The sequence below is a fragment of the Lytechinus pictus genome, chromosome 4 (assembly GCF_037042905.1).
Source record: "Lytechinus pictus isolate F3 Inbred chromosome 4, Lp3.0, whole genome shotgun sequence".
In the NCBI taxonomy this organism is placed as follows: Eukaryota; Metazoa; Echinodermata; class Echinoidea; order Temnopleuroida; family Toxopneustidae; genus Lytechinus; species Lytechinus pictus.
The window spans coordinates 23,744,210-23,764,633 of record NC_087248.1 but is presented as its reverse complement, the minus strand read 5'-3'; the positions used below and the strand labels follow the sequence as shown (position 1 = coordinate 23,764,633).

Sequence of the window (20,424 nt, the reverse complement as noted above, 5' to 3'; positions counted from 1 at the left end):
GGAATAACGCCACAAAATAATTTTCGGATCAATGGACCCGTTTTCGTTTTCGGATCACGAACACCAAGGTATATCACTCTACGTGTTTCGGAATGACGAACCTTCGGAATTAAGAAGTGTAACCGCTTGGAATACGGCTTGGAGCCCTTTTAAAACGCTTTAGCTTTCGCGCTTCGCGCTGGTTAATTATAAAGGCCTACTATTTTAATTTCTCCTTTTCGGCCTTTTTTGTGCGCTCATTACTTTTTTGTGTGTTTTAGATTAATTGTTCTTTAGGCCTGATGTTGAAAATGATCCATGACTGCCACATAGTAAACCATAATTAGATAATGTGACAATCGTGATCATATGGAATGGCCGGCAGACAACCCAAACCAAATAGAGCCATTTATGTATTTTGAGAACAAGTTTCAAATCACAATAAAGTCAACTGAATTGGAGCTAATATGGGTACTACAGACAAGAGAGACAGCTCCTTTTCATTTTAATCATGAGATATGAAACATTGAACGCTTCGCAATTAGGGAGGTGAAAAATCCCCCTCCCTGCAGCCACCCCTATGGAGCGCGCTCTACAGGCTTCGCTTGCATTTGGTAACAGCCCCCTCCAAAATGAAATTATGAAAGAATTCATCCCTTTTTCCACCTTCATTACAATCTTATGTGATAGAATTTGACATGTTATTCAGAAAATAACATTATATCTAAAACTTTCTCTCTTTTTTTTTTTTTTTCATAGAACTTTTTGGGCCAAGCCCCAAAGCCTTCCATTTGTGGGTGGGAGTCCAGGGGGCGGGGCCCCCGAAACCTAACGAGATTCCATTTTAAACCTGGAAAATGGTTATTTTCAATCAAACCGTCACTGATGTGTTTTACAGAACACACTCAACAACAACAAAAAAACATTTTGAGCCGGGGGCACAACGTTCATTGGTATTTCAGGATGAATTAGATTATCATGCTTTTCTTAGAATTTATTCTTTTCACAACCCTAAATCAAATAGGGGGAGAAAAAAGAGGGGGGGGGAAAAATGAGAGGGAAAATGGGACGAGAGCAAAGAAAGTGCTCCGCGGCGGGATCGGGTCTTATTCTTCAATTGAGAAAAACAAAGTGACATCACCCGACGTCCTCTAAAATCCACCGAATTTCTCTATGATTAACAATGCATCATATAATGTGCAAGAAGGCGCGCGTTTGAACCCTTTAATTTGACCTTTAGATCAGGCACTGATTATTAATAATTTGTCATAAACATGTTGATGTATTCATATACATGTTTTTCAAAATTTGTATTGTATTATTTATTACTAATTCTTTTTTTAGCTTTTGATTTAAAAAATCACAATTTGAAAAGATTGGTAAAACCGTGAAACTGAAACACGGATCAAATTAAAAAAAATTGAATTAGATGGAGAGCAAGGCTACAATCTGACCTTATTTTGCAATCCGTCGTGATAAAAGCAAGTTTTGACTCGACGCCGGCCGCTACAGTAGTCGAATGTGCTTACATTTTTTTAGATCTATCGTAATACAGTACAAATTAGGACTGAATTGATGATATAAACGAATGTACATCATGGCTTCAGGTCGTGTTTCTTCTTTACTGAATCGTTTCAAATTCGAACAGCGGTCAAGCAAAAAGTTAACCGCTTCAAGTTCTGGGGATCCAGCTTTAGAAAAAACATCTTCCTCCGCAAAACACAAGAGAATGAATGGGGATGCAACACAGTATTCGGCTTCTTCGCTGCAATCCCGCTCATCAACGCCAGATTCTGATGGTAATTATTTTAATGGTATCTACATGTAGGCAAGACTTCCATATGTCCCCTCCACTAAAATTGAAAACAAAAATATGGAGAAGGTTTATCAAGAATTATCTAACATAGAGGTCTATATAAGAGATTTCAGAAGGAAAAGTTGGACATGGTTGGATACAGATTACAGTACCGGTAAAAAGGCGGTAAGGCGGTATGGTAGTGTTTAGTGGATCGTATTACCGAACACTTTTCATGAATTCAATCATATCAAACACATTATTTTCATAAAATTCACCAAATTTTCGCCATAAATACACAATTACCTACAAAATATAAATATGTAACAATTTTGCCGAAATCGTTTTTCATTTTTACGATATCAGCTTCCAATCGGACCCCTCTTCGCATGTGAATTATTTTGGTCACTTGAAAAAGGTATCGTATTACCGAACGTGTGTTTTCTATGGGAAAAGTTGAGAAAACAACAAAATGACTGATGGGCTATTTTGACCATATTTTATTATTTTTAGAATATGAAGACTTTGAAAATGTGTTTTTGACCATTTTTCATCATCTTTCTATTCAAGTTCTCTTTTTTGGAAGGATGTTGCAAAATTTTGAGCGTATGAAATTAGTTTCTGATACGTATGATGCGCGCGTTCGGTAATACAAGGCCGGTTGGTAATACAATCACTCACTATACAACCCAAAGTGGGTTTATTCCATCAAAATTTCGAGTGTGTGTATTAATTCCCAATGGCATCGGTTTATTTAGTCAGAAAAATAAATACCCAATACTCTTGGAGAGTAGACTAGTAATATCGGTAGATAATCCACTACGAAACCCATGCCATGGCTTCCAAATCCAACAATTCCTGCTACTGCTACAGTGCTAGCTCAGTGAGTAAGTATAAGGCTCCCGGGGCGGGGGGGCCAATTACATTGACGAGTGGATAGTGGATACCGTCCATGCACGACCAAAAAAACATGTAAAAAGGATGTCTTTTTCAAGATGGGGCACATTACATATGTAATAATGGTGTCAAAAACACTAAAATAATGAAAAAAGGTATCTATTTTCACTAGGAAAGCTACGTGTTTAGGGTCAAATTTGCGAGGGTGTAAAAAGTTAAGACTAAAATGTTTTATAAAGGATGTAATTTTTGCCCCAAGAGTCAACACTGCGTGTTTAGATTTTGCGCGCGATGTGGGAAGTGGTGCTGTACTAAACCCAATCAGGTAAAGGTAAAACCGACGACAGTGACATAACAATAAAAATATTGCACTTGTTTAGGGGGTCAATTCAGGCAATACTTGCCAAGAGTGTTTTAGTTTCCAATACTTGTTAACCCTCAATCTCCCGGGGTATTTTGATTCTTGTCAATCCCGGGGGGGGGCCATTATGGCCCCCCCTTAAGATCTCGGCCGCCGATTGCGCGAGCGACGCAAAAATTTGCACACTGGTAGTGTGCGATGTAATCTACAAGGCTGTATGGTAAAATTTTCCAAAATAATGAGATTTTATTTTATATGAATTAATTATGCTAATTTATGCATAAATCATACTTTTTGCTATAATTCACTAAATAAAGCTCCTAGAATGCTAATTTTTGGTTAAAAAATTCTTTGTAGCAATCTTAACATTCGCAATTAAAAAAACTTCGGTTCGGAAATCAATTTCTTATGTATTTTATTGTTTTATGAATTTCTTATGTATTTCTTTGTTTTTTTACTTTTTGTTTTTTATTGTTTTTTCAATGGAAATCATTCCAGACTTAGTTCTGATCATAAACAAGGCAAAATTAATTCAGTTTAATCAGTAAAAGTAGAAATAATGATACATTTATGAATTTGGGCTAAATACACAATTTGCATTGGGTTTGTACATGAAATCACGTTTATGAGCAATTTTGGGTCTGACATGCACTTACATAATGTTGCGTAATGTCGTAACCGTGTACCCGGGCGTCACAAATTTGGTCTCAAAATTTGCGCGAGACTTGAAAGTAAAAAGTCAGTGAGCGGCGAGGTCAAAAAAATTTGCGCAGCAGATATATCGCGAAAATTGTCAAGGGGGGGGCCATTATGGCCCCCCCCCCCCCCCCGGGAGAATTAGGGTTAAGGGTAGGGTTTCACATGCCAATACTTGTAAAGGGGCCGTGCATTTGCAGAATATGGAAAATACGTGTTTAGGGTGCTTTTCGAGACCCCATGGTCGCGCATGGTATCCACTCGTCAATGGAACTGGAGATGCCTCGTTCTGCAGCGAGAGGTTCGAACCGGAAGTAAGAAGAATAAAAGAAGAAAAAAGAACGAAAGAAGGGGGTTTTGGAGAAGTATTTGTTAGCGGAGGGGACATAAGGAAGTCTTTCCACAGAGGTCTAACTTACCACTTGTTCATTGCAAGTGCAATTGTAACTACCCTGTTTGTAGCTATTTATAGGGAATGTAGATTAGCCAGGAGGCTCCTAGAGAGTAAAGTCATTCCACTGACGTGCTAAATCTGCACGGAGCCATGGACGGCATGCCATTGCACTACATGTACCATCATTTTCCCACGATTAAAGTTCCTCAAAATCACACATTTTCTTTAGGGTTTTTAGCCCAAACTTACGTAGGCTTAAATGGGCTATAATATTTCTTTAACCCTTTTGGCCAAAAATTGTCATTTTTAGAAATAAAATTACATGTTAAAATTCATTTATTTAGCTTAAATAAATGAAAATATTAAAAGTAGACATGGTAGAGGAGCATTTAGTCACAGATGTTATTGTCGCCATCTTTACCTTTACCCTAGATTCTGGAAGAGTATCTTGCCGTCTTTGTTATCGTAGCCTAGCTACAAGACTCTGAGGGCGACAGCATCTTCAGCAGTGCTAGAAAATACTTGTATCAGCCGATAAACATGAATCTTACCTCAATGCTAAATCCTGCTTCGACTGGTCTAGTGTGTGGGATATTTTAGCATCGAGGTGAGATTGATGATATTTATCAGCCGATGAGCTATCTAGCACTGCTCATGATGTTGTCGCCCTGTATACGCGTCTTGTAGCTAGGCTACGATGACAAAGACGGCAAGATGGCGACAAAAACAATTCATTCCTTAAATTGTTGGTGAACGGAGCAGCAAGCAGGAGGGCACTAGGCCCTGTCAGGATTAGCCAGGAGGCTCCTAGATATTAAAGTCATCTTGAATCTTGAATCTTGAATCTTGAAGAAGTACTCTCCCAAAAGCGTACACGCTGTCCTGGAGAGGGTTGTGCTGTGTCAGGTGCTGCCAGTGCTTCAGGTGATGTGGTGATCCTGTGGTGGTATTCTTGGTGCACTATATACAGTGTGCTAGGTGCAGTGTGCAGGTGGTGCGTGTGTGTCCCTCTTACAGCATCTTAAGGGGAGGGGGAGGCAACATTTGCTGAATGATAGGCAATGTTGCTCCCCGGAAGCCAGCTATAGAGGTAAAAGTTACAGCAGCGTTTGGGAGAGTATTCCAAATACGGATGGTTCTTGGGAACATACTGTACATGTAGCAGTTCACTCTACAAAAAGGCTGGGTGTACTTGAGCTGATGTCCAGTGTGTTGTGAACGTTGTGGACGAGAACTGCTGCTTAACTTAATCTGATGTGGCATGTTGATGTAAACATAATTGTGATGAATTTTGTAGAACATCTCACATTGGCAAAGAAGGCATCTGTGTTGGAGAGTATCTCAGTGAAGAGTTGACAACATCGATGTTACACTGGATTCTCTGCTATAGTCATGAAGGACAAACCGAGCACCCTGACGCTGAATGTTCTCAATAATGTTAACATCTTTCTGTATGTGAGGATTCCATGCACATGAAGCATACTCAAGTTGAGGTCTGACAAGTTGCTTGTACGCAATGTCTCTCACTTTCAGGTCACATTTACCCAATGCTCGACGTATGATTCCAAGAGTACGAGCAGCTTTGGAGGATATCTTCTGTGCATGGGAGTTCCAACTCAGGTTGTCTGTGATGGTCACACCGAGGTATTTACAGGAGGTTGCCGTTGGAACAGGTTGGTCACTGATGGTAAAGTTGCAAGCCAAGGGTTGTCGTTTCAATGAGATACACATGTGGGCACACTTCTTGACATTGAAGGACATATCCCACAGTTTTGCCCAATCTGATAATGTTGAATTTCATACCATGCACTCACATGCATAATCTCCACAGAGCCAGGGACGGGATGCCATTGCACTACACGCACCGTCTATTTTCCCACGAATAAACTTAGCCAAAATCATAACTTTTTTTTAGGGTTTTGAGCCCAAACTTATGTAAATGGGCTACAAGTATATTTACTCCTTGCATGCACTAATGGTGCGTGTATTTTGAAATAAAGTGTAAAAATAATGAAAAATGATGAAGAGCATGAGCGTTTCTCACATTCTGTTATTGGTGCCATCTTGTCTTCTTTTTTATGTAGCCTAGCTATCAGACGCGTATAGAGGGCGGCAAAATCATGAGCGATGCTTGATGAAAATATGAGCATTTGCCAATAAATATCTCACCTCGATGCTAAAAGTACCCCGCACGCTAGACCAGTTGAAGCGGGATTTAGTGTCGAGGTGAGATTCATGTAAGCTTGTAACCGATTTTGCAATCGGCAACCGATTCCATTCGATTTCACCACAATCGGCAATCACTTGCCGATCTTCGATCATGCCCCTTGAAGGAAAAAATCGAAAATAAAAAATCGGCGTAGATCTGGTTACAGTGCGTGATCGCTCAGAACATATTTCAAGATTGTTTTTGAGGTGCTAGCTATTTAGAGGTCGCATTATTCAGGGAGAAAGTCGCGGTATTATCTATGGCAATGTTTAAGGGGATAGATATCTTCTCTTCCAACTCATGGTGATAGCGGATGCCGCCGTGAACTTTGAAAGGTCGTATTACCGACGGAGCTCACTGCGTTACTCTCTTACATCGTTTATGATTATATACATTTTATTTTCAACCTCGTGGTGATAGCGGATGCCGTCGTGAACTTTGAAAGGTCGTATTACCGACGGAGCTCACTGCGCTACTCTCTTACCCCCTTTATAATGATATAAATCTTCTCTTCAACCTCGTGGTGATAGCGGACCCCGCCATTAACTTTTAAAGACTGTACTATTGACGGAGCTTATTGCGTTGCTCTCTTACATCGTTTATGATGATATTCATTTTATTTTCAACCTCGTGGTGATAGCGGAAGCTGCCGTGAACTTTGAAAGGTCGTATTACCGACGGAGCTCACTGCGCTACTCTCTTACATCGTTTATAATGATATAAATCTTCTCTTCAACCTCGTGGTGATAGCGGACCCCGCCAGAAAATTTTAACAACTGTACTATTGACGGAGCTTATTGCGTTACTCTCTTACATCATTTATGATGATATTCATTTTATTTTCAACCTCGTGGTGATAGCGGAAGCTGCCGTGAACTTTGAAAGGTCGTATTACCGACGGAGCTCACTGCGCTACTCTCTTACATCGTTTATAATGATATAAATCTTCTCTTCAACCTCGTGGTGATAGCGGACCCCGCCAGAAACTTTTAAAGACTGTACTATTGACGGAGCTTAATGCGTTACTCTCTTACATCGTTTATGATGATATACATTTTATTTTCAACCTCGTGGTGATAGCGGATGCCGCCGTGAACTTTGAAAGGTCGTACTATTGACGGAGCTCATTGCGTTACTCTCTTACATCGTTTATGATGATTTACATTTTATTTTCAACCTCGTGGTGATAGCGGACCCCGCCGTGAACTTTTAAAGATCGTGCTATACTGACGGAGCTCACTGCGCTACTCTCTTACCCCCTTTATGATGATAGACATCTTCTCTTCAACCTCGTGGTGATAGCGGACCCCGCCGTGAACTTCAAATTGATTTGAAAACGCTAGCTACCCAAAACATTTTAATAACATATTTCAAATCATCGTGTGTGCTTGCGTCGTCTACTTCATTTTAATTGCACTTGCGACTTTAAGATGATGCGTCGTAAGAGATCATTCCAATAATTCTAAATCGCTAGCACCTAAAAATACTTCTAAAAGATGTCCCGCCGATCGTTCATTAACCTGTGATCTATGAGAAATATTTTCATTTTATTTTCCTTTGCGCCTTTGCTCGGAAGATGCGTCTTTCGTTTATCTTTCTAATAAAAATCACTCGGTTTATTTTAAAGCAATAACACCTCAAAACCCCTGGCTTTAAAACATTCCAATGAATTCGTCTTTGTGACTTTGTCAGGAAGATGCGCGCGACCGCGAACAACATTTTGATGTATTCCTTTGTTTTTAAACATCGCCGATTCGATTTTCGATTCGATTTCTATTTTAGAAGCTTAACTGCCGATCCGATTTTCGATCTGATTTTTGATCCGATTTACAACATTAGATTCATGATATTTATCGGCAAATGCAAGCAATTTTTTATCTTGCACCGCTTATGATTTCGCCGCCCTCTGTATGCGTCTGTTAGCTAGGCTACGGTGTGTGTAGTGCAAAAGAATGGCATGCCGTTCCTGGCTCTGTGGAGATAAAATTGTTACTGTAGTTGAATGACTTTAATCTCTAGGAGCCTCCTGGCTAGTCGGGATGTGGCGATGTATTCCGTAGTGCAAAGCTTTGTAGAGGGATGTGCGTGTAGATGTACTTCTTAGTCACAAAGCCACTGGAGTAAACCTTCTCCTTCAGACTTCAAACATGTGACTCAGGCCGAGGCCGGCAATACGTGACTTTGAGACCGGCCTCGACTCCATCTCTCCTAGCTACATGTAGATGTTTGAACCATATTCATCGTGCAATTTAAGGTTTATTTGTAGGATATTTATTATATTTATAGTTTTTATATGAAAACTGTTGCTGAGCTACATGTACCACTGTGAGCTTCTTTGGACAGTGTATATATGCGTTCTATAAAATAGTGTCATTACCATTCTACTGTTATGAATTTCAACATACCAAAGTAAAATTTTGTGAATGTGCAATACTTTGTAATCGGTTTCTAATTTCTGGTTCTATTTTCAATACGACGCTGTAGCTATCTTGTGTATACCCGAGACACCGACGTCAGATTTACCAGAGTCCATAGAATCCGGGAGTCCAGTGTTCCCATCTGCCAAGAAGCGACTTGCAGAGAACAGCCAGCGGTCCCTGGTCACTTCAGCCATCTCAAGCCTCCTCTCACCTTCAACAAGTATGACACCCATAACCCTGACTGACCTGACAATCTTTAATATGACATTTCCAAGAATGTGGCCTAAAAAATAGTTGATGTAATTAATAAGAAGGGAAATGAAAGTACATTTTTAGATTTTGAAAGAATCCATCGTTTTCAGGGACATTCGCTTTTTTTTCCATACATGTACGTCTTTCTATCCCTGCAAATTTCAAAATAATATCCCCTACTTTGTTGGCTTTAAATCTTAATGAGCATCGGTTACCCCCAAAATAGAGAATACAGAATACGAAAGAGAAAGGTACACTATCTGCACATTTTGGTAAATGGAGGTCTGATTTGTTTATATTTCCATCTATAAACCTTTATGCACTGTAAAAAAATTAGTGTGTAGAGTCATAATTCTATTGATTTATGTCTAATTTCACTGATTGTGTTATATTTTTGATAAATACTTGATTATGAAATAGGGCTTGATTGTAAAATATGGAAAACAGTTCTCAGTCAATTTTTCTGACATAGAGGAAATATTGATATCAAATATTTATATCTTGTACTTTAATTTACATCATCAAAAGGTTCTGTTTTTCTCCCATATTCTAATGCTGAATAGACAATTAAAACTTTACACATCAATGGGCATTGAGAGTTTGAAATTTCAATGTCAGAATCAAGTTGCGCAAAAAAAATTGATCAATGTTTATTAGGGATATGATGATTTCGCATTATAAAGTCATGGCTCATTCTTTCTTTTTATGATTTTTGCGATTTTTCTTTCAAGTGAAACAAGAGCAGATTCAGATATGAATTAATTCGGTGATCATTTTTGTCGTGCATGATTGATTTTCATTGGTCAGAACTGTCACTGATGTATCCATCACAAATTTAGTCTAAAATTTTATTAGTGTCAAATTAGAAAAAAAATAATGTGACGATTGATTGGGATATCTATCCCTAGTAATGGATTTTCTTTTTTTCTGGGCATACTCTAAAGGTTAACAGTTCTTGCATTGCAATGCATCTTGGGAAGGAATTATATTGCATGGACATTATCAACTGATCAATCCTATGACCACCTTGTTAATCAACACATTTTTTTTTCTTGATCAGTTTAATACCAACTGTTGTTTTCATCTGATTCACCAATTAATTCTACTGTTAGGATATTTTTGCTTTACCTCTATAGATTTACAATTGATTAAAGGGGAATCCAGCCTTGGCCATAAAATGTGTTGGGAAGGAGAAAAATAAATTAAACAGAATGGTGAAAGTTTGAAAGAAATCGGACAAACAATAAGAAAGTTATAGCTGCTTTAAAATTGAGATCACTAATACTATGTAGATTTCAAATTGGCAACTGAGTAAATAAATTATGACAAGGGGCAAGGACAAATTTCCCATAGGCCATGTACTTTATTATCAGGGATTTGTGGTTTTCTCCTTAGTACCCATTCCCCTGGGGCAGTAATCTAAATATAACCCAGGTAGTACATTGTTTTATGTCCTCATGAAAGAAATATATAATTTGAAATAAAACTTTTGGGAAAAATGACATTTTAGCCATAATATGTATTGGAGTACATGGAAGAGTAGTCCTTGCCTTACATCACTATGACATCCCATATGCGGCCAATTTGAAGTCTCCATGGGTATAGTGATAACAAATATTTACAAGTTTTAAAAATTCATAACTTTCTTGTTGTTTGTCCAATATTGTTCAAACTTTCGCCTATCAGCTTGTCTGATTTTTCTTTTCCTTATAAAAACAAGTTTTTATTAGGGTTGGATTCACCCCAACAAAAAGTTAACACTGAAAATTTCATCAAAATCGGATGTAAAATAAGAAAGTTATGACATTTCAAAGTTTCGCTTAATTTCACAAAACAGTTATATTCACATCCTAGTCGGTATGCAAATGAGGAGACTGATGACATCACTCACTCACTATTTCTTTTGTATTTTATTGTATGAAATATAAAGTACCGTATTCATATTTTCTCCCTGTTGTCATGTGAAACAAAGATTAATTCCTCCCTGAACATGTGCAATTAGCATTGTTTAATTTTATATGGTTCAATCAAGTGGGTCCTGATTGTCAAATCTGTAAAAAATGAAATATTGTATAATTCAAACAATAAAAAAACAAACGAAATAGTGAGTGAGGGACATCATCGACTTTCTCATTTGCATGTCACTGGGTTGTGCATATCACTGTTTTGTGAAAAATAAGCAAAACTTTAAAATGTCTTAACTTTCTTATTTTACATCCGATTTTGATGAAATTTTCAGTGTTGTGCTTGTTTGAATTTTCTCTAATTATTCAAATCAATATATATCTGGGGTGGACTTGTCCTTGAAAGATAAGAATATGAGCAAATCGTTGGACTTATTGAAGTGGGACCATACATTAACAAACATGTTTTAATTGTTGCACTTGCGTCGCAATGTACTAAAAATGTTAGTTCCATTATGCTTTATAGCGATTAAGAATTGTGAAGGGGCATGTCTGTGGCAGTCGGCATGGCAATTGAATCTTCAAAATTATTGTTTTTGCTGCAGATTAAACCTTTAATGACTTAATGTGTCAATCAATATTTCTAATTTGTGTATGTATATATGAACATAAATATCGGGCAATTATTGAATAAAAATACTTTAATTATGTTGACAATTTTAATTAAAAAAGATGATCAAACAAGGCTTCCTCTTGTCAAGCTATAACTAGATAGAACACCAAAATAAATAAAGTAGGCAGAAGGTGAGGAAAAAATTCTACTCGTGAAAGCTATCTTCCTTGAGCTGCAGATGGAAATAAGAATATCCTTGTCTGTTTTGTTTCTCTCATATATTTGACCAAACCAATATTTTTCACTTATTCTTCAGGTGTTGCCAAGAGCCCTACCTTTGGCAAGCAAAGCCACGCAGCAAACGGGAAGCAGTCCAGTCCGTCATCCTCCTCTCGCAGCACAAAAAACAAACAGCTCCGTTTTGTTGATGAATCGGAGAGCGAATCGGACAGCGAGCCCATCTCGCATCGGGGAGAATCTAGTTCTCATTCTCCAAACAGTCGTCGGGACATGAAATCTAACGCAGGATGCGAGACAGAGTCGGACTCTACCCATATAGACACGCAGAGCAGCTTGGAGACCGTGTTGTACAGTTATGAAGAGCAGGGTTCCCTGCGGCCGGGCGGTTTGAAGCGGAAGCTGTCGGAGATGTCGAGCGGTGGAGAGGTCGGGGGTGGTGATGAGGATGAGAAGGATGATAAGATGAAGAAAGACATCATGGAACAGCTCAAGGTCTGCTTTCCACGTAAAGATCAAAAGGTGAGTAGTCTCCAACCGCAGACTCCAATCAAATTTGAACCTATACCATTAGGGACAGGGGTTTTTTTTTATAGAAAAAATGGCATGAAACCCGTTATTCTGCTTCGAGCTTGATCGATAATGAAATTTATAGTTTTTGTCATGGAAAATGTACACAGCAAATAAATGGATATCGTAAAAAGTAAAGAGCCAATGAAAATGGATTTTCATTATTTACATTTTGATTTACATGTTCATGTTAACCTCGTTTCCCACTTCAGAGTGTATATTATACAAATAATGAATGTTTATGAGTGCAATGGACAGAATACTTCATACGGTGAAAAGTGAAATGATCCATTCAATGAGGCGTAGCCGAATTAAATGGATCATTATTTCATCTTTCACCAAATAAAGTATTCTGTCCATTGCACAAATGAAGAAACATTCATTATTTGGTTTCTATGACACCTAAAATTGATTTTTTTTTTTTTTCATCTGAAATGTATGAATTTCGATGCAAAACATGCTCATGCGGTGCGAGTTTGGTCTGTTGATTGTTACGTCATTACAATATGCGCACTGCTGGTGCCTGCAGCTGCAGTCTCTGTGTGCGCGTGCAATGAACAAAATCGTATGGATCAAAAATTGCATGATGAATGGATCCAAAATTGCACGGTTGATGACGTCATTGCAAAATGGGCTGAATGAACCATATCAAGCAACCAATCAAATCACAAGGATCTATCTAGGTGTCATATGATATACACTATTTAAAAAACCAAAGGATAGGTTGTAGACGAGAAGTTGATGATGATAACTGTAACCCAACCATCACCTGTAACATGCCTTGGCAAGCAAATCCCACCAGGGTTTGAGCAAGGAATGGTGTTTCTAATTTCTTCATCTCAAAAAAAATACTCATCATTTGGTGTAGTTTCTTTGAAAATTTACCTTTGATGTTTTTTTGCAAAGAAAACAAAAATCATACCAAGTAGCTCATGTATGCATATATGTGAGTGATGGGCTCAACCACAGATTGATAACTTAAGAACCTTTCATGGGTTCAATGTCAAACATGTAATCTGACTTTGGTTTTGGATCCTAAGGTTGTATTTTAGAAGTTAGTTGTGTAGTATTTTCTTCTCCTGGCAAAAGCGAAGGTATCAATATGGATTACATTTATATTATACTGTTATTGATCTTGGTTTTCTTCTTACAGGAGCTGAAAAGGGCTTTAAAAGCCACAGATTGGAACATCAACCAGGCAGCCAATGACCTCATGCAAGTGGGGAGTCCCCCAAGGCGCAAGCATTGCACCTCTCCAACGATAGAGCCGAAAAAACCTTCTTTTATCAAGAAATCAAATGGAGAGGCGAAAGATTTCCAGGTCAGTGGGCATTGGTCATCAAAATATGAAATAGGGGGAAAAAGAGAAAAATAGATAATTATTGTAAGAATTAAGTTTGTAGATTTCTATTTCTATATTGTTTATTCTATCAGAAGGGTAGGAATATATGTTTTTTTTTAGATTATGAAGGATTATACCAGGGAGTGCATTTTTCTTGATTCTTATATTTCGATTTAGCTTAAAAGCGATAAATAAGGTGATCATTTGCGTTTAAACACATCTTAAAATTTTATGGAAAGACCTATTTTCACACAGGCACGGTGTTGGAGTCATGCAAGTCATGTTTTATTTTTTTCTTTCGTTTTTTGTTGTTGTTGATAAATTGGTGTATCCAGGATGCCTTCAGTGGCTGGCTGCAGAAACCTTCTGCAGGTCAGCCCAAGAAGAACTGGCCACAACAGAAGAAGGTTCCCAGGAAGGTCATCAGCTCCTCAGATGATGACACTGACGATGACGTCGTGGAAGTCCCGCAGAAGAGCAAGGAAAGTAACCAGAAGAAGACTTTCAAGCGGATACGAACGTTCTCTTCCGACAGCATGGAGGATGCGTCTCCTGTCAAGAAGACAGAGGGGAAGCCTTTGGACACCAGGAAGAACAGGGACAACCAGAGTGATCAAGAATCAGTATCTTCGTCCAAGAAGGGTGAGGGGGATCAGGAAATCCTTACAGACTCTGATGAGAACGAGGATGATGACAAGAAGAGCAAAGGCAATGGCCGAGCTGGAAATACCTCAGGGAAGATCGCAAATGGGTTCTACAAAAAGGGGGCACCGACGCAAAATGGTGTCGCAGGAAAGAAACCGTTCCGGAAGGTCTGGGCCGGGTTTCTTTCCAGAGATAGCACTTCTGCAGCTAAGACAACTGGCAAGAAACAAAGGACCAAAACTGGTAAGGAAGCTAAGAAACAGTTCAATCCCTTTAATACCGTGTTTATTTTTTACTAACTTGTCAAAATTGAAATTGATAGGTTACCCTTTATTTCAAACCTACCGAGATAAATCCATATTTTCTGAGACAGAATCAAGGGAAAAAAGTCTCTCTGGGCCCTGTAACACAGAGGTTAGCAATTAAATGATTGCTTGATATTTACAATTCATTGTACATTGTAGTCAATGCAATCAATCATTCAAAAAATGTTCTAGGATGATTGCTAAGCTTTGTGTAACTGGCCCCTGGTCTGTTTGGCCCGAATTCACAAAGGTGGTTTTGAAAACCCACGGTTGAGTCCACGGTTTATGCAGATTTCCTGTATAAATTACGCTTAATTTAGCGCGTACTGGGCGCGTGTCTAAAACATGTCCAATGCTGATGCGCGCATTTGTCACAGTGGGCCAAGTTGACGCCTGTTACCATGGTTAGATACGCTATTTTATTCATGAGTCCACAGTTTGAAGAGTGGACTCATGAATAAAAACAGTGGACTCATGAATAAAATAGCGTATCTAACCATGGTAACAGGCGTCAATTTGGCGCACTGTGACAAAAGCATGCATCAGCATTGGACATTTTTTATACACGCGCCAGATACGCGCTCAATTAAGCGTAATTTATACAGGAAATCTGCATAAACCATGGACTCAACCGTGGGTTTTCAAAACCACCTTTGTGAATTCGGGCCTTTATGTTTTAAACATGTTTCTTTCTAATTCATACCTCTAAAGCCAGGCGCACACTACATGATGCGTAACGATCCGATTTTAAACGAGATAGGAATATTATTTGACATGGAACATTCCAACCTGTAACATCTTAAGCACTCAAGGTTCTGAATAGAATTATGAATGCTAGAATTGAAATTCCAATCTATTTTGAGCCTCCCTGTAGGAATGAAAGCAAATTAAAACATTAAATTCCAAATTGTAACGACTTCATCATCGGCTGCGCCTTCAAGCCGACTTGGACTTTCTGAGACCACAAGGCTTGCAGTTAATGCAGAATTCTGATTTTAATGTGCTATAAATTTTGTCAAACATCTATTACGATCATTTTACTTCCTGGAACTTTCATATTTAATCAAAATGCGATTTTCTCAAAAAATGTGTGTCCAGGTCGGATTGTGTAGTGTGCAATGGGTTTAATACAATGTAGGGAGGATTAAGCTGTTTTATGACATTTTACATTTGGCTTCAGTTAAACCTGTGTTTGACCTTATATTTAAGCTTCAAAGGCACCAAGCATCAAACCTATCAAACGACCACGGTCCCCGCGATACAGCGATGAGGAGGAGGATGACCTCCGCTATGGTGACAGCGGGTCAGAGTACGAACTCGAGGAGGAGGTCAGTCCAGAGTTCCAGGCCATGGCGGTCACTTTCTTCAACGACGCAACCCTTGAAGAGCTGATCAGCGTCGAAGGATGCTCCAAAGGAAAAGCCGAGAAGATCATTTCTATCAGGCCATTTGACGACTTCTCTGATCTGGTAAGGAACATTCTAGCCCCTGTAGCACAAAGTACGACGATTGATCATAGAGCCCTTTTTGCATCCTCGATTGCATTAATGAATGCTCGAAAGGGAAAGCTGAGAAAATCATTTCTACTAGGCCGTTCCAATCTTCTCTGATCTGGTATTAAAGCAGTGTTCTAGCCCCTGTAACACAAAGTGTGACGATGGATCATAGAGCACTTTTAGCATTGATTGCATTAATGAATGCTCGAAAAGGTAAGCTGAGAAGGTCACTTACATCAGGCCATTTGATGACTTCTCTCCAACCAATGTTCCAGCCCCTGTAACACAATGTATGATGATTGATCACAGGGCATTTCTTTTCCCCCTTCTTAGTTTAATTTCATACTTTTCTTCCTGTCTTCCTTTTGTCAGTTGGAAAAGTTTGATGGGGTGAAGCAACTGAATACTAATCTTGTCTGGAATTCAGAGGCCGTGTTCAAGGAACGCAAGGTGGTTGAGGATATCATGGCTAGGTGCGTCAAGATCTCTGAGCGCATACAAAGGAAGGTGACATCGGTTATCGAGAACCCCGATTCGGCTGTCAACGGCCAGCTTACGCGGCAACCAGCCCTACTTAATAGGAGGTATTAATGAGCATGCCTACAAAGTGGAATCTTTTACGATAAACAGAAATCAGTTCGAAATTGCACTTGTCGGGACATTGATTTTCGTTTACTTGTATTGAAAATGAAAAATTCATTTGGTTCTTTGCTTCTCGTGTGAAAAATTCATAGAATTTTCCTCTGAAAGATGCCATTCATGTTTTTGCCGCCTCTGTCACTATAATCATCATCATTGAAACCATCTTCTTCATCAGCATCACCATCACCATCGTTTTTATCACCATACCAACATCACCACCACCATGGTTAACATTTTCATGATGGTACCACCATTGGATCTAATCAATCTCATGATTATCATATCACCACCACTATTATCATCCTCAGCATCATCCTCATCACCATCATCATAATCCTCACCATAATCACCATCATCATCGCCATCATCATCACCATCATTATCATCACCATCATCATCACCATCATCATTACCATCATCATCATCATAATCATCAATAACCATCATTATTACCACCACCATCACCATCATTATCAACATCATAGCCATCATCTCCACCATGAAAGGGGAATCCAGCCTTGGCCATAAAATATTGTGTTGGGAAGGAGAAAAATAAATTAAACAGAATGGTGAAAGTTTGAAAGAAATCGGACAAGTAATAAGAAAGTTATAGCTGCTTTAAACTTGAGATCACTATTACTATGTAGATTTCAAATTGGCAACTGGGTAAGTAAATTATGACAAGGGGCAAGGACAACTTTCCCATAGGCCATGTACTTTATTATCAGGGATTTGTGGTTTTCTCCCAAGTTCCCATTCCCCTGGGGCAGTAATCTAAATATAACCCAGGTAGTATATTGTTTTATGTCCTCATGAAAGAAAAATATAATTTGAAATAAAACTTTTGGGAAAAATGAAATTTTAGCCATAATATGTATTGGAGTACATGGAAGAGTAGTCCTTGCCTTACATCACTATGACATCCCATATGCGGCCAATTTGAAGTCTCCATGGGTACAGTGATTACCAATATTGACAACTTTTAAAAATTCATAACTTTTTTGTTGTTTGTCCAATATTGTTCAAACTTTCACCTATCAACTTGTCTGATTTTTCTTTTCCTTATAAAAACAAGTTTTTATTTGGGTTGGATTCCCCTTTAATCATCATCATCAACATTATAACCATCATTACCACCACCACCATCATCATCAACATTATAACCATCATTACCACCACCATCATCAATATCATAACCATCATTACCACCACCACCATCATCATCAACATTATAACCATCATTACCACCACCATCATCAACATTATAACCATCATTACCACCATCATCACCATCATCACCATTACCTCCGTCATCATCCTGACCATCGTCATGATAACCTCCGCCACCTGAATCATTTCCATCGGATCATTATCATGATTTATGGTTATCAGACAATTGTTGTCCCTGTTAGACAACATATTATTTTTAAGCCACTTTTTGTATAAGAATCACTCTATAACCTAGCCCCAAAATACTTGTCTGATTGTTTAGAAAATTTGTGTCCCAGGTAGAAGAACTAGATCATCTGAAGACCCACTTAAATTAAAATATCCAACTAAAAGAAAACAGACCGTTGATAGAACATTCACCGTTGCATCCTCAATGGAATGGAACAAACTTCCTCTCACATTAAGACAATGCCCACCAATTGAGTCATTTAAGATGTCCATTAAAAAAATTGTTCTAGGCAACTGCCTTCACTTGATATGTCATTCTGATCTTTTTGTTTGTATAAATAAGTTTAACTGAAACTGTGAGCGTTTTGGGCCATGTGGGAAAAGCTTGTTTTAGATATTGAATATTATTATTATTCTTATCATCATCATCCTTATATATTTGTTGATTATTGTTACATGGCAACTGAGACTATATCATCCTTAAAAGAGATCATAATCCTGCATGTTATCCTTCATCATTACAGTATGCAGCTGAAGCCCTATCAGTTGGTAGGCTTGAATTGGTTGAAGTTGATGCACTCGGAACAAGTCAATGGCATCTTGGCAGATGAGATGGTAAGACCCTACCAGGCAATTTTTTTTTTTTTTCGGGGGGGGGGGGACTACTTTTTACAACTTACTGCCTAAATCTGCAGCATTGGGATAAGCTTTAACTTTGCAATGAAAGTGGATTTTCCAGTGCACTCGTTTGAAATTTCAGGGCCCTTTTGAGCATTTCAGGAGCGATATCAGTCCCCGTGTATTTTGTCCCTGGACCCTACAGTTATTAAGCCCAACTTGTGCATTTTTGGTCTAGTGGTTCAGACTTTCATCTTCCAATTTGAGGGTTGTTGGTTTGAATTCTTGCCATGGTGTGTTTTTCTTCAGTGAGAAATTTACCCACATACCCACATACCCACATAATAATAATAGCAGGGCCCGCTGGGAGAACAGTTTTCGGAACTGAAGCGGCTTCCCTGGGTAAATATACCTGTATTATTATTATTATTATTATTATACATTTGTGGGTAATTGCTTCCTCCAAGTCATGGTGACGTTGGAACAATCGTAAAATTGATGATATTTCATAAAACTAAATTTAGGTAATTGCATAAATGTAATTTCAGGTAGCTATCCTAAAGATATAAGGTACATGTAATTTGTGAGTCAATATTTCATAGTACAGTGTTGAGGATACTGAATACTGAATACTCATTCACAGAGGTTGGAAGGTCTGTTGTTGAAGGTCACATTGAGAATTTTTTTTTTTTTTTTTAATATGTTTCTTTTTTTCGACTCTCTTATTTGCATGTAATTGTTTTGTGAAAAATAAGCGAAATTTTAAAATGTGATAACTTTCTTATTTTACATCTGATTTTGATGAAATTTTCAGTGTTATGCTTGTATGATTTTTCTTTATTGATTCAAAACAACGTTTTTTTTTTACTGGACTTGATCTTTAAGCATCTCTCGGGTATTTTTCACAGGGTCTTGGGAAGACCATCCAGGTCATTGCCCTACTCAGTCATCTCCTGGAAGAAGGGACCAAGGGACCGCATCTCATCGTTGCCCCATCTTCTACGGTAGACAACTGGGTGCGAGAGCTCCAGACGTGGTGTCCCGCCCTCGAGGTCGTACTGTATCACGGATCGCAAGAGGATAGGCAGGAAATTCGGGAGGACCTTCTCTATGAAGACCTTCCCTGCAACGTTATCGTGACCTCGTGAGTGGTTCTATATTGTTTTTTGTTGTTAAGGCAGTTAAAGGAAGAGACAGAGACAAGGTAAGGAAGAAAGGTATAGTAATGACAACAGAAAAGAAGGAAGATATGAAGAAAGATAATAAATAAGAAAGAAATAAAGAAAGAAGGAAGAAAGAGGAAATAAGGAAGGCAGAGAGATAAATAGAAAGAAAGAGAGAGAAAGGTTGCAAGGAAAGAAAGAAAGAAAGAACGAAAGAAGGAAAGAAAGAAAGGAAGGAAGGAAGGGATAATGAAAGAAAGTTAGACAGGAGAAAGAAATGATAAAAAAGATGAAAGAAAACATGGAATAAAGAAACAAAATAGGGAAAGAACAAGATTTTAGTTTCTAATATGTAACATGGAAAAGTGCATCTTTCTGACTTTCCTACACATTTTTTGGATCATATCACCTCAATCTCATTGATGATCATAATACATGTAATTGAGTGCAATCGAAACAGCTTTTCTTGTTGTGTGAATGGTATCGAC

At 38.4% G+C, this 20,424-nt stretch overlaps 1 protein-coding gene across 1 annotated transcript in view; it reads left to right on the top strand.

The window, feature by feature from the left end:
- The first annotated feature begins 1,438 nt into the window (after positions 1–1,438).
- The window catches only part of LOC129258794 (SWI/SNF-related matrix-associated actin-dependent regulator of chromatin subfamily A containing DEAD/H box 1A-like), a 37,366-nt gene continuing 18,380 nt past the window's right edge, over positions 1,439–20,424 (top strand). The window contains exons 1-9 of the mRNA XM_064098679.1: positions 1,439–1,778; positions 8,816–8,971; positions 11,837–12,279; positions 13,481–13,648; positions 14,005–14,557; positions 15,829–16,088; positions 16,488–16,699; positions 18,680–18,770; positions 19,682–19,917. Coding sequence (XP_063954749.1) covers positions 1,568–1,778; positions 8,816–8,971; positions 11,837–12,279; positions 13,481–13,648; positions 14,005–14,557; positions 15,829–16,088; positions 16,488–16,699; positions 18,680–18,770; positions 19,682–19,917 — 2,330 coding nt within the window. The 5' untranslated portion in view covers positions 1,439–1,567. The remainder of the gene's footprint in view (positions 1,779–8,815; positions 8,972–11,836; positions 12,280–13,480; positions 13,649–14,004; positions 14,558–15,828; positions 16,089–16,487; positions 16,700–18,679; positions 18,771–19,681; positions 19,918–20,424) is intronic.